Below are 16,550 nucleotides of genomic sequence, written 5' to 3' on the forward strand. Positions count from 1 at the left end.
ATAGGATATTTATCTCCAAACTTTAGCCGATATAGTTTACTACATAATTTAGAAGATAATGTGATTTCATTATTTTTGTTCTCAAGTACTAAAAGACAATCTTAAACTAAGGTTCGTCAAAACCCCTTTCTAATCTCACAGAGACTGCGCCGTATGTACTGTAAAAGAATCATATGTATGGTTACAAGCGTGAACGTATTTAACCTCGCATTGAATTGTACAGACTTATTGAAAACCACATATTGTGATTTAAAATCCATTCGTTAATCAGAGACTTCATTGTGAAGTGTATCAGACTAAAGAGTTAATATACGTGTACGTGTACCAACTGTTATGTAAATAAAAGGTTTACCGGCGGGGATCCGACTATAGGCGAATTGAAGTGGTGACAAGTTATTTACAATCCCGCAAGTATATGTCTGTTTCCTAACAATGCAAGGGTGGTGTTTAAACCCGTATTAAAGGTCAAAGTCCTACTAACACGTACTGTATAAAGGACGTATCATTTAACAATACTGCACTCAACTTTGTAAACAAATTACAGGTTGTACAATAAGGAGACGATGTTATACCTGTCGTTTTGCCGTTATACATGTACGACTGCACCTGGGCCCACTTGTATAAAACATCTCAACTCTTGAGATTTCCTCAAGTTTAAGATTTCCCATAGACAATACACTGCTTAAGAATTTCCTTAACTTTGAGATATTTTATAGAAGTGGTCCCTAGAGGATATATAAGGAAGTTAAGTAAAAATAAATTGACATTTTTAAGAGATTTTAGAAGCAGAATTTTCGAGAGAAATTCAGTCATTATAATAGGCTGATCCTTCCCTTTAAATCTTTCTACTCTCTGATATGATAGTCTGTCTTGAATAGCATTTCTTTCTGTTTGATAAATCGGGAACCGTCGGCACTTTCCGTGAACGAGAATACGCGTAACCAAGGGAGATAACCAGTCTGAAAAGGGAAAAAGATCACTAGTTAACCTGCAAAGGATCGTGCAAGCTACAAGGTTATTATTAAAAGTCATATAATTGGTCGTTTGATAATGATGATGACGCTAATGTTATTTCCTTTTCTTCGTGACGTCTTAATGAAACTTTCGCTACTAAAAGCGAAATTCCCAAAAAAACAATCATGATTACAAAATGTATGGGCTAATTTACAGACTGGATGGGTTTGTACAAGGGAGAAGACACTGAATTCGGAAACGCAGTGTTGCTGCTTATTTAAAAAATATTGGAAAACGACCCGCTGGCGTTTTACCACAAGAAATCAAATATATATGGAGTTCCTTTTTTTGTTCTCTAATGTCAACAGTGCCGGGCCCGTATTCATGAACTGTTCTCATGCTCAAGCACAGGTTCTGTGCTCAAACCAACTTGTATATAACTCCCGTAGATCATGTGACACCGTCAAAAAGTAAGTTTTAACATTTAAACCAGTGTTCGGCTTGAACTGTGCTAACATTCTCCAAATCATTGATGAAAAATGATGTTTTATTTACTTATTACTGGCGTGGAAGTGGGCTCGAGCACAGAATCCGAGTTTGAGCATGGTTTCATGAAGACGGGCCTTTGAGTCGACCATTACCAATACATATCTTTCCTATTGCAGTATTGTCACGCAAGAAAGCAGCGTCCTTTATAGCAAATATCTCGCTATTAAAGACAACAAATTACAAGGAGCCAGGTAATATAAGAATGGTATTTTAATGAACACTGTTCGACTCCCAACTTTCACCGTAATGTATAAATACGACACACACTTCATACATAAAATCAATATAGGAACAATTTTAGTATATATAGAGCATCACACAAAAATCGAAAAGCAAAATCGTCCATGAGCATCAAAGCGGAAATAGATATTTGGACTACTTCATTGAATACTCTCTTTAATCGTATATATAGGTTATATTGATATAACAAACAGGTATGTTAACAGCAGCATTCATCTCATAGTAGGAACAGGAAACCGGTCGAACCGGAAGTGAGGTTGAACCGGGACCTCAATGACCATCCTTCGTCATATCCGTCCAACCACCGGGGTTCGTTACAAATCATACACATAATTATGCTATACTGATAAGGGTCACAGTACACCTACACATCAGTACATGTATAGCATATGTGTATTTAAGACATTTGTAAGTAACGAGCCCCTGTGGTAAAATCAATTAAAACTACCTCTCAGTTCATTTAAAATTACACTGATATAGATTATTGAATTCTATTTCAATCCTGTTCTCACATCTATTCAGTTCCAATCATCAATGGTTCTTAAACAGGATGTCGTATCGGTTACCGATTAGACCCGTTAGTTACATTCCTAATTACAAACGGTTTAAAAACCAGGACAATTTGGTCAAAGTCTGGTCAACTTAACGATGATTTAGCAGAAAATTATTATAATGCAAAATATTTGTCAAAAGTGTTGAATTGATATTTGAAAAATACATGGTTTATGACTCTACAACTTTATCAAAACTATGACACATTAGAAGTAATTTAAATATATTTCAGAAGATTTTTTATAATTCAATATTTTATCAAGTTGATGAAACTTTGCACACCGTACGCTACAAAGTACACATACAAATCTGGGTAAGGAAAGCATTGTTCGCCTATAGCAATATCACATAATGTTATGATGTTATCAGGAATTTGGAGTAAAGATTAAGACAATAGACCGTTTAACAGACCCAATGTACGATTTAGGTCCTTAGAAATTCGTATTTTTCGTATATATACATTAGCATAATAACAAAGATAAAATCTCTCATATTTTTCTTAGCTACCATGTACTTGAACTATATACCCAGCTGTAAGAGAGAAGTGTTACCGCATTCAATACTTCTCCATGGTCGAATTCATACTATGACCTTGATATAAAATCATACCTTTATAGCATTACAAATTTAATAAAAAAAAATCCGTTGTAAATGTCAGCGAACTATAGCGTCATGCTTGTGTGTAATACTCGTCTATTGCCGTTTCAATTTATGACGAGTTTGGTGTAACGTTATATATCCATACATAGCACGTTCAAGATTCAAACCCAAACAATCGTTCATCAGAAAAATAAAGCCACACCCTACTTTGAATGTATATAACAGTATAAATTGCACACGGGCTTCTTCACAACCAATGAACGTGTGATGACCACGAAACTCGTGTATAATGCGCAGCACCGCCATGTCACTCACACAATATATTGCACTAAGAGTTAGGCTGAGGAGTTGGACGAACCATGGTCATCAGCCTTCCTTCGATACTGGAATATCCAAACTGTCGATTTTGTATCGCCTACCCAAAGATATCCTTCCTTGTCTAGAGCGAGCGCGTTCGGTCCACGAATTCCGTTTTTCTCTGTGAGTAAAAAGCCAATGAACTGACCACTTATGTCTAACAGATGTACTGCGTGGTTACTCCAGTCCGACACGATAACGTGACCGTATTTGTCCGATACGACGCCGAACGGATTGAAATCTTTCTTCATGACGACCTCCTTAGGGCCCGTGTATGTCTGTTTGACGACGCCGTCCATTGTCAGACTCGTGACCCTGACATTGGTCTCCTCGCGATCTGTCACACAAATGTCCCCTATCATATTCTCGTAAAGCCGGTAGGGGGCGCAGAACACTTCATTGAAGCCGTTATCTTCTATCTGGTCCAGCACCGTACCATCTTCCTTTATACGAATCACCATGCGACGAGACGTTTTGGAACGTGTTGTGACGTAACTATCCACTGCACACACCAGTAGCTCCTTCCTCTTACTTGAGTATGTCATTCCGCCTGGATACCAGTTCAGCTGTACAAAGTCGGTCGGTTTGAGGTCATTGTCCAGTTTGACAATCTTCTTCCCGTCGTAACTGGACACTAGAATTTCGCCATTAGGCTTTACACAGATGTCGTCGACTTGTACTGGTAAGGTTACCGTGTTCTTCTTTTCCCCCTCCCTAGTCCATAGCTCCATCTTGGTGGTCCCCCACCCACAACATATCCACGCCTCCTTTTCAGACACGGGCGCAATTGCGTGAATCGTATCCATGGTGTCAGACACCTTAAAACTGTACATAAGTGTCACATCAAAGGTCAAGGCCATTCGGAGACCCCATGGAATTGGCAGCAGAGGCATTTTGACGTCGCTTTCATCACAATACCCTATCATTTCATACAAATTCTTGCCCTCCATATCACCGGGATGGAAGTTGCTGCTTTCACAGCAGATGAGACCGGAAGAGGGGACTTCTTGGTTTATCCTCTTGAATCGGTTCTGTAGTTTCGCGCAGATCATGACAAACTCGCTGTCGCTGGCGAGACTGGTGATATCCTCCGACGAACTTGTCGTGTATGACAGAGATTTCAGGAGTCTCTCTATCAGGCTGATGTGTTTGTCCAGTCGCTGGTTCTCTTTGTCTTCGCTCTTCTGAACCTGTTCTTCCAACGTCTTACTAATCTTTTCTATCTCGTCATGCAGCATCTGACATCGTGCTTTGATTTCCTTGATGCTATCTGAAGAATAATCGCCGAGCATCTTCTTAGACGATTTAACTTCCTCTAGATATTCCTCAAGAACTGGCAAATACTCATGCATACTTTTGATAATGGGAGATATAATGTCTTTCTTTTCCTTGGCACCATCGCCGATGCTCTTGTATCGGTGCCCCTTGTGATCCGACACTTTCGATACACACTCTTTACAAACCGGCATCTCGCAAAGCATACAGTAAAATTTTGTCTCTTCATTTTTATGTTTTTCACAAAACGATTTATGAGTCAAATTCGTGATCGTCTTGTTTTCCGTTTTGCACAGCTCTATGAGATGGTGCTCTTTTGTTGTGTCGGATTCAAAATGGCGGCCTGTGCACGCGCTACAGTAGTTACACTCGCATTCTAAACACCTCGAGCTCGCGCTCTCTTCCTTAGTTTTATCACACGTGTCACACGTGGAGATAGTCGAGAACGCGGCAGTTGCCTGAATGGCCCGGATGTAAAAGTTCTCCGGATAAGCCTTAGTTCCAGCCTTCGGAATTCCTATTTCCGTTTGACACAGGGGGCAGGGGAGAGTCAATTTGTATTTCTTGGTAGATATCAGTTTTTCTATACATTCCCGACAGAAACTGTGAAAGCAAGTCAGAATCCTGGGATCTCTGTGGCGTTTTAAACACAGTCCACACTGCAGTGGGTCGTTCAGGTTCGACATGCTGGATTTCAGATGTTCGGTTTACGTCGATAAATTCCTTTTAAAGTTGTATGGTATGTATGCCAGGCGAGACGTGGTGGTTATGTTTTAATCGAACACCACCTGTTGAAATGCGAAACAGACAGAACTGATGATAATATAGTACATTTCTACATTCTTTTACATGAGGTAATCGGGTAAATAGTTGAACAAGGAACATACTTAAATTAACGAGGATATCGGTATACATGAATGGTTGAACATCGCCAAATACAAAAGCGTTTGTTGGTTTGACGTTAAAATGCGCGTCAGAACCTGCTACTTGTGAGTAGTGGCTATGACAAGGATTTAAACTGATCGATTTGGTAGTTGTGAAATAGAATACATAATGATACAAAAATGGACCGACAGTACAATGCATATATATTTAACACAAGGCTTACCCAATGTGTCGTAGACTCCTCCCTGTTACCCTACCCCGATTCCCCAGGCAGCTGGAGGGCGTGGTCCATCCGTAGTATTACGTATTTTGGTGTCGTATCCTAAAGACGTACCCCGACTAGAACTGGCTGACTATCAAGCTTCTTAGGAACTCGCGATCGTCGCATACACCCATACACGCTCAGGTCAGTCGAGTCATGGTTCAGCTCGCTCGGCGCTTTAAGGTATCGATCTTTTTCGTTAAGGTATGTTTGTATACCTGCATTATGCACGGCTCGTGATGACAATGCCCTATATACGCCTTCGCGTAATCTACATAACGTACCTATACATACCTGGGCAGAGGGGGCCGTGATATATCGATCTTAACGGGTTTAAACGTATACTGTGTGAGGCACATTGTAGCTAATATCAATCAACAACTCCTTACCTTGAAACATAAGCTCTATAGAGATCATGTTACCGAAGTTTGGTTAGTTTTCATAGTCCTTAACAGGGTTCATACACTACTGTAGTTTCTATATATGGAATCTTAATAAGTTATTTCTGAAACCTTTTTTTTTTTAATTTTGTCTGAGGCGTTATGGAATTGGTCATCTAAAAAACATATTATGTGCACATAGGAGCAAATTTTATAACAAGTTGATATGACTGGCCGTCACACTGTCGTTGTTGAGGTTTAAATCGCTGCAATCATATACACTATCACGTTACATGTATAATCGGCAAAAACTGTAAACGGATATAGGCGATAAAGTACAAGTACCTGTACCTGTTTATCGATTAATTACACCTTATGAGAGGAGTTATTTTGTATATCCGGTTGCAAGCACAGGGCCTTGACACTATATTCGGAAGTACATGCATATGAACGTCGGTATAACAGAGGATAGTTGTTATTTTTGCTTTCTATTGTTGAACTGATGCTAATTTAACAAATTGTAAGTATGTGAAGTTTATATATAAACAATATTATGGGTTTCTACGTCTTACGTTATGCCGAGTTATATTAAGCATAAAGAAAATAGATAAACTAGGCCCATTTATTGTGCCAAGTCCCTGTGCTTGCGGAGGCATACTTATGTGTAATTATCTTTTTTTTCAGAATGTATTACCATTTAAACAAATTAGCGTGTCTTTCGCCATGAACGTAAATTGGTGCTAACTACCTTTTTTATACTGTATTTGAACCGCAGGCTTTAACGTCTATATATCTATAAACGTTTGAATACGCACAATTACCTTACGAAAGAAGTATTTAATTTTATTTCTGTACTTCGACTATGATCGTATCTTATCTAGTCTTTAATTGAAAAATTCTTCAAACAAGTGCGTCTGTGTGTAATACATATATCAGTGTATGATACTGTATGTGTAATGCAAGCGCCAAAGTGCCATTATTAAACTAAAACCAATTAACCGAGATAGTTTTCCACAAACTCTGACGATAAATTCTCCAACTTACTTCTTTTTAAATGAGTCGTGATGGCGAATCCATAATGCAATGTACGTGTAAAAATAAAACAGTTATCAATGTTTTGTCACAAATGCTAATATCGGCCTTTTAATTATTTTACTGTGGAGCTTTAAATATTTCAGTTTTAGTAAATAATGATTGAATAATAGTCAAGGGTGACGTCCGAATATTTACTAGTATTTTCCATTAAGAATATGTTAAACTTATCGATGGAAATTATAATCCATGTATTACCCGTCGTATTCAGTTGAGGCAATATACATAATATATTCAACTTAATTAAAATATCGTATACATCCTATTTGAATAAATGAAAGATTAATTATGCTTATAAATCTTAACACCTGCTTTCAGTCGGCCTTAACGTTCATTAACCTAAGTACGTGACAAATTTAAATCGGTCATGGTCCGATGATTGCTTTATCAATAGTTTTATTTGTCAGAGCGCAATAGAACCTGGTTATATATTGTACGTGTCACCAGTGATCAACGATTAAAAAAATCAATGCACTTTATTAAATCATTTAAATTAATAGCCTTATGGATCATTGAAACGTTCACGGCTATGGTATGGTCTTGAAATGAACGTTTGTATTTACCTGAAGGGCTGAATCGTTTAAGTTACAAACAGGACATCCCTTCCTTCCTGACCCCTGTAATGATACGATCCCTTACTTGACAATATACTATTTTGCCTCTGTCCATATTAAATTATTTTATTAACGGGGAACCGAAGCAATTCCCTGTTTGAATCAGTTTTAGTATATCTATCGTTACGTAGTATAACAGCTTATGTCATTTAATTTATAAGGACGTGTCTCCATGTGAGTTATGTCGGTGTGCTGGAGGCAGGGCATATATATGCATATTTGCTGGTGTATAGCTGTCTTTCTGGGATACAAATGTAGCTCAGATCCGATGCCGAACATTGGAGTGCTACCTCAATGTAATACCATGTCGATGGCACCCAGCATAGCATTTCACCCAGTCACACCATACCGACAAAGGGTAAACCTGTTGTTGCGATTGCAATTACACTGTCAATTTTTAACCAGGAAATAACAACTACCATTTTAAGGACTTCGGTATGTCCCGGCCTGGGGACAGAACCTAATTGCCTTCATCACTTGAGCGGACGATCAACAATCAATACGACCAAAAGTGAGGTGAGCCTAACAAAGCGTTAGGGATGTTATTATGGGGGTAGTAAGAAAATGTAAAGATCCAAAATATTGCAATGGTTGCTGGAGATATATTGTGTCCCCAAGAAGTCTCAAGAGGACACAAAAGCAAATCCCGATTCTGCATAGGGTTCCCACGTTGGCTGCAGTGGACGATATGATATAGGCCTAGTAGCATGTAATGAGTATGTATAGTTAACGTTGCTAATGTTCAAATGGAAACTAATGATGTGCACCTCTGAATTGTAGTCGATATGTGTTTTTCGTATGAAAGTAAAAGTAAATTTAATGGTCAGCCGCATAATTCCAACTTTATGAAGAACTCTCATTTCTCAGTAGTAACATACCCCAACTTCCCTTGTTATGAAGTTCACGTGTCTCGCCTGGTCCTAAATATCAGGATCAGGATTTTCTTGATAGATATATAATCATATGTACAATTAAAACTTGCCACAGATGCTCCGTTTTTTTTTTTTACACTTTTTGTCTTATTTGTTTATTTATTAAAAAAGATGAAGTCAGACAAAGGATAGGATTATCTAAATAACTTATTATGTCCTCTCAAAAATTAAATAAATAGTTAACTCGGGTCTCGACTGACCATCTTCCCTAAATATTAAAAAAATATCGGACTTAAGCAACGCTACTCCTAGCTACATTTATTACTAGTTAGAACTACATATCTAATATAACCTGGGTAGAACTGTATGACTACTAGTTAACTTGGACACGTGCGGAATAATTAAATATAGGAGAAAGGGTCGATCAATTCAATCGTATGTGAATCACCGATTCATCAAAACGAAAGTAGAGGTAACAGACACTGGAACTCTTTCTTGTGGAGATAGAAAACTGCATGCAAGTGTGACCTTCACCCGTAATAAACCCGCTGCTGTCAATGGGGATTCTGTCAAAGGTGGGTTTATATTTCATGTACTGCAGATTTAATTCGTTGTGAGGTCTCTCACTTTCTTGCTTGGAAATTATTTCAACTATAATAAGTGCAGTCATCTTTGGAGTGGCTTATGTTAGCTTATTTTAAGTTTTCATCATATTTAGCCGGAGTGATCACATATTCACTGACTGCGGCATCTTTTCAGAGGCTGACCATATCATCAGCCAAGACAAGATGAAGGTTGTGACGAAGACTTAAAACATAAGCTGATGCAAAAATGATAACAATGTTAATTTACTTATCCAGCTGCATTGCTAAACAGTTTGAGCCTTAATTTGTGGTTCTTTTGGCCTGAACAAAATTAGCATAGGCCGTGATGACCATTGTCCGTGCACGATATTACATATCACTGTCATCATATTAGCACAGGAGTCTGGCGTGTCCAGCACCTGTGCTTAAGGTGGAATTGCCGAATAAGCAAGAATAAAATTAAACTGTTTAACAGTTATATGCTTTACGTTTTTACCAACAATGTTTTATTTTTTAATTTACCTGGAATTGGAAAGTAAATTTGCAATCAATTATTTTAAAATGACAACATACAGTAGCACAGGGACATGAGAATTTGTTGTAATAGTCGTCTTTATTTGCGATACATGACAACCCGGGTTCTTTTCTTTTAGTTAAGTTTATTACTTGTAAAACCCCTGTAACATGAAATACATCATATGATATTACTATACATATTGTAACAATCATACAATCACATAAGCTAAAACATGTCAAACAACTACCTGGCTATAGCCACTCTTTCCTTCATCACTCTCTCGAAGTATGATGTATATGAATGTCAATGTTGGGTTGCATTGACTCTGTACGATGAATACGTCAGGCTCCCAGCGATCTGCTAGGTTGTGTCGTCCATCAAGGACAAGTACCTTAACAAGAATGCGGTCTCCCGGTTCCAAAACGACTTCTCTACTATGTAGATCGTAGCCTGCCTTCTGGGGAGTCCCGAGCCTTCTTACTCGCTAAGCTGAACGAATGTGACATCCGGTTCCTCATGTTTTTGACATAATCCGGCATGTTAGTTGGGGAAATTTCCTCGTTTACTTGATCCACACAATAGATCAATGGGCAATCGTGGCTATATCGTCCAAACATTGGCTGAAATGGCGAATAACCCATCGTCTTATGCCCTGTACAGTTGTACGCATATGTGAGAGCACCCACAAAGCTCTTCCAGTCTTTCTTTTGATGCGGTTCCAATGTGCCAAACATCAGGGTCCTGTTGAAGCGTTCGCACATTCCATTTCCGCTAGGATATGGTATGTTGTCGTTCTCGATTTAGTAATATGAAATGTGTCGCACAAACTTTTTATTACTTTCCCCTCAAAGTTAGCTCCTTGGTCGGAATGTAATTTCCACGGAATTCGGTAATGTTCAATAAATCCCTGCAAAGCCTCCGCTGTCGCTGAAGCCGATTGATTTCGAGTTGGAATGGCTTTGGCACATCTAGTAAAATGGTCAGTGATCACTAAAACATCTTGTGTAATGAGGTCAGGACCTTCTCTCGCAAGGCAACCGGAAGTACAAGTTGGTCCACATCGGTCTCACCATCAGATACCCGTCTATATAGCACACCACGTTTCAGTTTCCAGCTATCCCAGCATCTGTTAAGGGTAGCGTTTTCTGGTATAGCTGATAACCTCTTCCGTATTGGCTTTAGATTCGTCCTTATGATGGGAAGCCATTCCCCAATAACCTCGTCCCCCGCCTGAAGAGTTCCATCACTGGTGGGGTGTCATGGTTTGGAAACCATGTTCGTGATCAACGTCAAGCATATCCAATACCTCTGTTGATAAGCTCAAGCTTTGCACCAATGATCCATTACAAAAAGTTGCTCCTTTACAGACGGCTTGGACAGATTCTGATGATATGTTACATCCCGGAAGCCGTGACAAAGCTATACTTAATATCAAAGTTGTATGCCGCTAGAGCAGACAACCACCTATGTCCCGTCGCGTCAAGCTTAGCTTCTAACAAAACGTAGGTCAGCGGGTTGTTGTCCGTTAAAACGGTGAACGTCTGTCCATATAGATGGTCATGGAACTTTACGGTAACTGCCCATTTTAACGACAGGAATCAACTTTATGAGCCGGGTAATTCCTTTCTGCCTTGCTCAATCCTCGACTGGCGTAGCAAATAGGTCATAACTGTCCATCTTGCTCTTGATATAGAACGGCTCCTAGTTCTAAGGTACTTGCATCGGTGTGAAGCTCAAACGGCTGACTGTAGTTAGCATATCCAAGCACAGGTGGATTGCATAACGCTTCCTTCAGGCCTTTTAACGATGTATCATGCTCCGATGCCCATGTCCACTTAACGCCATTTATCTTAGTCTTTGTCCTTCCTTTGTTCTTCTTTACTCTGGTCGGTGGTAACAGGTCAGTTAAAAGGTCTCGCACTCTTCGAAAAATCCTTTACAAACTTCCTGTAGTAACCAGCAAAACCTAGGAATTGACGGAGTTCTTCAGGATTAGACGGTGTCGGCCAGTCTCGTACCTTCTCAAACTTCTTGGGATCTGCCTCAATGCCTTCCGGTGTGACGATGTGTTCAACATAGGCAACTCTGTTCATAAAGAACTGGCATTTCTTAGGCGCAAGCTTCAAACAGTTGTCTCCGAGTCTCTAAAAAACCTTTCCTAGTCATTCCAGGTGCTCCTCATGCGTTCGCGAAAAGATGATTAAATCATCAAGATATATCAGGCATATAGCTAAGTGTAGTTCTCCCATGCATCTTTCCATCAGGCGTTGAAACGTCGATGGAGCGTTTGTAAGTCCAAAAGGCATCCTCGTGAACTCATAAAACTCCAGTGGGCCGACGGTAAATGCAGTTCGCTCCTTATGTTCTTCCTCAAGCTCAACCTGATGATAACCTGACTTTAAATCCAGCACAGTAAAGTAGTGTGATCAAGCTAAACAGTCCAGGATGTCCTCTACTTGTGGTAACGCGTATGAATCCCGAATGGTGCGTTGATTTAACCGTCGGAAATCCACACAAATCCTCAATGATCCATCTTTTTTCCTCACCAGAACAATGTTCGATGACCAAGGACTGTAGGTTAATTGGTTTGATGACTCCCGCAGCGAAAAGTTGCTGAAGATGAGTCTTTACTTCGTCATACATAGAAGGTGGTATCCGTCTATGGCGTTGTTTAAAAGTAACTGGATCCGTCAAATCAATTTGATGTTTCACAAGATTAGTACATCCGTGGTCAGTATCTCCGTGTGAAAATATATCCTTGTATCCCTGAATGAGTTTCGTTCCTAGCTGTAGTTCCTCCTCCGTAACAGCTGAATTGGTAAAGTCCATCTTATCCATAAATGACTTCGGTACTCCCACCTCTCCATCAACAGTAGGAAGTTCCTGGACAATCACTGGCTGTATCTCGCATAAAATTGCCCCGGGAGGAATGATAAACGTATGTGTTGTCAGATTGGATAATTAAACGTCCAATGTATGTGTACTGTCGCAGTCATATGAAAACACTGTAGGTGTAACATCAATATCCGTGGACAGCTTGGATCGTTCCGTGGGCTGCATGATGGCACAGGTAGTTGGATACCTGTTGGCTATATTTGGACCATCACTGATGTGTTTAGAGTGACTTTTTTCATGTTTTAGGGAGTTTATATCCATTTTCGGTAAAAATCCCTGTAACATGATTTATTACTCTTAGCACCACAGTTCAGGTCCAAGTATAGCTGTATCAAATTTTCAGGTCCCTGTGTAAGTACCAGTCTAGGTCCAAGTATAGCTGTATCAAATTCTCAGGTCCCTGTGTAAGTACCAGTCTAGGTCCAAGTATAGCTGTATCAAATTCTCAGGTCCCTGTGTAAGTACCAGTCTAGGTCCAAGTATAGCTGTATCAAATTAGCAGGTCCCTGTGTAAGTACCAGTCAATCAGACTGTCATGACTGAAAGCACAATTTCTGTGCCTGTCATATTAATTATGTATTTATGATTACAGGTTTCCCATTAACACTGAAACCAGTCTCGATCGTTACCAGTAAAGTTTGGCCGACAGAGAATGCTTGTTAAAGTATATATATAGAACAGAATATACTCAGTGAAACGGTTACACCACCAAAGATGTCAATCAAAACAATAAGACAGGATGTGTATGCAGATGAACAGAAGGAGGATATTGGGGCAGTTGTACGGCGCAGCATTGGATTGCCAGAGGTATATTACATGTATAACTTAATACAGACATATATAATACAGAAGTCATAGTTGCAACATTGAAATGGCAGAAGTACACAATGAATTTATAATTTCCAAATCTCCAGCTGGACTAGTGGTTCTATAAACAGCTTCTGTAGCCCGATTGACTCGTCAAATTTTGATGAACTAAAAGGTATATAATCGTCATATTTGGCTGGAGGCTTCCTGAGATGAAGCCCAACAAAGTTTAAAAATGAAAATGACCTCGACGTACTTTCAAGGTCACAGCAGTCAAATATGTCAAAACGCTTCAAACGACTTCTTCTGAAGAATTAAAAGGTATAGAATCTTCATATTTCGCTGTTGGCTTCCTTGGATGGAGCCCGATAAAGTTTGAGAATGAAATTGACCTTGACTTACTTTCAAGGTCACAGCGGTCAAATATGTAAAACATTTCAAACGACTTCTTCTGATGAATTAAAAGGTATAGAATCTTTATATTTGGCTGTTGGCTTCCTGAGATAGAGCCAGACAAAGTTTGAAAATGAAAATGACCTTGACATACTTTCATGGTCACAGCGGTCAAATATGTTGACTTCAAACAACTTCTTCTGAAAAACTAAAAGGTATAACATCTTCATATTTGGTTGATGGCTTCCTGGGATGGACCCCAACATATTTTGAAAATGACCTTGATGTACATGTATTTTCAAGGTCACAGCAGTCAAATATGTCAAAACACTTCAAACGACTTCTTCTGAAGAATTAAAAGGTATAGAATCTTCATATTTCGCTGTTGGCTTCCTTGGATGGAGCCCGATAAAGTTTGAGAATGAAATTGACCTTGACTTACTTTCAAGGTCACAGCGGTCAAATATGTCAAAAACATCAAACTGCTTCTTCTGAATAATTGAAAGCATAAAATTATAATATTTGGCTGGTGGCTTCCTAGGATAGAGCTCACCAAAGTTTGTGAATGAAAATGACCTCAACCTACCTTAAAGGACAGAGATCAACAACATTTTAAAGGATTTGTTCTCAAGAACCAAATGGAATGGATTCATAAGATTTGGCTGGTAGCTTTTTGGGATAGAGATAACAAAGTGTGAGAAGGAAAATGACATTGACCTACTTACAAGGTCACAGGGAAAAATATGTCAATTTACTTCTGAAGAAGAACCAAAAAGCATAGAATCTTATAATAATATTTGGCTGGTAGTTTCAACAGATGGAGCCGACAAAGTTTGCGAGGGAAATATTTGTAGTGCAATATACTATTGAATGAGAATATTTTGCTTTAACTGCTTAAATATTCAGGTGAGCAATACAGGCCCTCTGGGCCTCTTGTTTAAGGGTGAATTTAAGGCCCTTATTCCCCCTAAGATAATTTCTGCTAAATTATCCCAATATCAATGCAAAAATCACTTTATTTTCCCAAAATCATGTTTTCTTTATGGGTGACATTTTTCCAAAGTCGCAAGACACAGGTCCCTGTGGAGAGGAGGTAGAAAAATCACTGCTCTAAGTAATACATTGTAGATGAATGCTGGAGCTGTGAAATAGCAGCAGTACAATCTAGCAAAGCAATGGTATAGTAGTAAAAGATGAGAACTTGAAAAGCTAAACTTCAACTTTTATTTTGTACATATTTTTTTTTGCCAAGGTTGATTACTTGGATCCGTTTCTGATGCTGGATGAGTTTTATGTGACGCCTCCAGCAGGGTTCCCCGACCATCCTCACAGAGGGTTTGAGACCGTAAGTATAGAATGAGATACATATTTACCCTTTCACCCCTTATGTAACTTAAGTAAACTCTTCCATGCATTGATCTGGATGAGTCCATGATGGTCTACAGTGGTGAAAGGGTTAAAATGAAGTCCTTTGAGAATATATTTACATAGCTTAAATTTCTTATGTTTTACAGATATTTTAAAAACTATGATTGAGCTTCACTTTAATAATTATTGCACTGTAATCATGTTGAATTGTTAATTTGTAATCTACAGGTATCATATGTACTGCAAGGGGCCGGGATGCACGAGGATTGTTGTGGCCACAAGGGGACGCTACACGCTGGTGATGTACAGGTGAGAACACCAGTGACCAGGTAGCTGACCTATATAGTCAGTTTTATAGGGCATTATTATAGTCATCTCAGGACACAGGAAACCACCCATAGCATGTCAGCAAGAAGTACTTTTCTTCAGGTGGCAGGTGATTTTAGAATCTTACTAGTCCCTGCAACAAGTAGAAACAGATGAAAACTTTTTTATCAACAAAAAATAGATTTTCATGATTTATTTGTATGTCATCATCTAGTTTTTGGCTGTATATTTATTATACAAAGGTCAAGGTCACATTGAGGTGTTAAAACAAACGTGGTGCTTGTCTTGACAAAAACTATAAATGAACAGTTGAACATATTTTCATGAGACGCCTTCATTTCTGAACAGCTAAATATAATTATATTGACTCTTGTGCTTGAACAGTCAAGACCACAACAAGGGGTCAAATGTCATATCATTTATATTATTTTTGTACGAGCAGTGGATTTTGAATTAGTTACATGTACTTTATTGGTTTAATGGTAAATAAGAGGTGGCTATATCATGGTTAGACAATACTCCAGAAAGCTTATTTATCAAACTAAACATGAACATACTTGAACGGATTTGACACTTCTGTCATGTAGTTCTTTATGACACGATATTATTTTGGTACATTAAGACTTTAAAATGAAAAAATACTCAAAGGGATGTAAACGCAAGGTATAAATCTTATTTTGTTGTCTGAGAAATAAATTGGACAATTTTTAGCTCACCTGCCCGAAGGGCAAGTGAGCTTATGTCGTGGTGCGGCGTCCGTCGTCCGTCCGTCATCCGTCCGTGTCCGTCAACTTTTCCTTTAAACAACTTCTTCTGAAGAACGGACAAGCCTAGAGTCATGATATTTGGCTGAAAGCTTTGTTGGTAGGAGCCCTACAAAGTTTGAGAACGAAAATGACCTTGACCTACTTTAAAGGTCACAGGGGTCAAATATGTCAAAAACTTCAAACGACTTCTTCTGAAGAACTAAAAGGTATAGAATCTTCATATTTGGCTGATGGCTTCCTGGGATGGAGCTTAACAAAGT

The 16,550-nt window shown here is 38.9% G+C and overlaps 3 protein-coding genes across 3 annotated transcripts in view; 1 reads left to right on the forward strand and 2 right to left on the reverse strand.

Annotated features, from left to right (window-relative positions):
* Window positions 1–16,550, reverse strand: part of LOC110452435 (ankyrin repeat domain-containing protein 50-like) — a 198,611-nt gene that overhangs the window by 166,806 nt on the left and 15,255 nt on the right. The gene's annotated exons all lie outside the window — the stretch shown is intronic.
* On the reverse strand, window positions 1,712–5,995 carry LOC110452436 (E3 ubiquitin-protein ligase TRIM71-like). The gene is made up of 2 exons (XM_021500969.1): window positions 5,636–5,995; window positions 1,712–5,315 (listed from the first exon to the last, which is right to left on the reverse strand). Exon 2 carries the CDS (start codon window positions 5,211–5,213, stop codon window positions 3,231–3,233), a length of 1,983 nt encoding a protein of 660 aa, XP_021356644.1. The 5' UTR covers window positions 5,214–5,315; window positions 5,636–5,995; the 3' UTR covers window positions 1,712–3,230.
* LOC110452439 (pirin-like) overlaps window positions 9,127–16,550 on the forward strand; it is a 16,886-nt gene continuing 9,462 nt past the window's right edge. Inside the window, exons 1-4 of the mRNA XM_021500972.1 lie at window positions 9,127–9,207; window positions 13,221–13,435; window positions 15,081–15,173; window positions 15,425–15,505. Coding sequence (XP_021356647.1) covers window positions 13,343–13,435; window positions 15,081–15,173; window positions 15,425–15,505 — 267 coding nt within the window. The 5' untranslated portion in view covers window positions 9,127–9,207; window positions 13,221–13,342. The remainder of the gene's footprint in view (window positions 9,208–13,220; window positions 13,436–15,080; window positions 15,174–15,424; window positions 15,506–16,550) is intronic.

This window comes from Mizuhopecten yessoensis, unplaced genomic scaffold, assembly GCF_002113885.1.
Source record: "Mizuhopecten yessoensis strain PY_sf001 unplaced genomic scaffold, ASM211388v2 scaffold6683, whole genome shotgun sequence".
Taxonomy (NCBI): domain Eukaryota; kingdom Metazoa; phylum Mollusca; class Bivalvia; order Pectinida; family Pectinidae; genus Mizuhopecten; species Mizuhopecten yessoensis.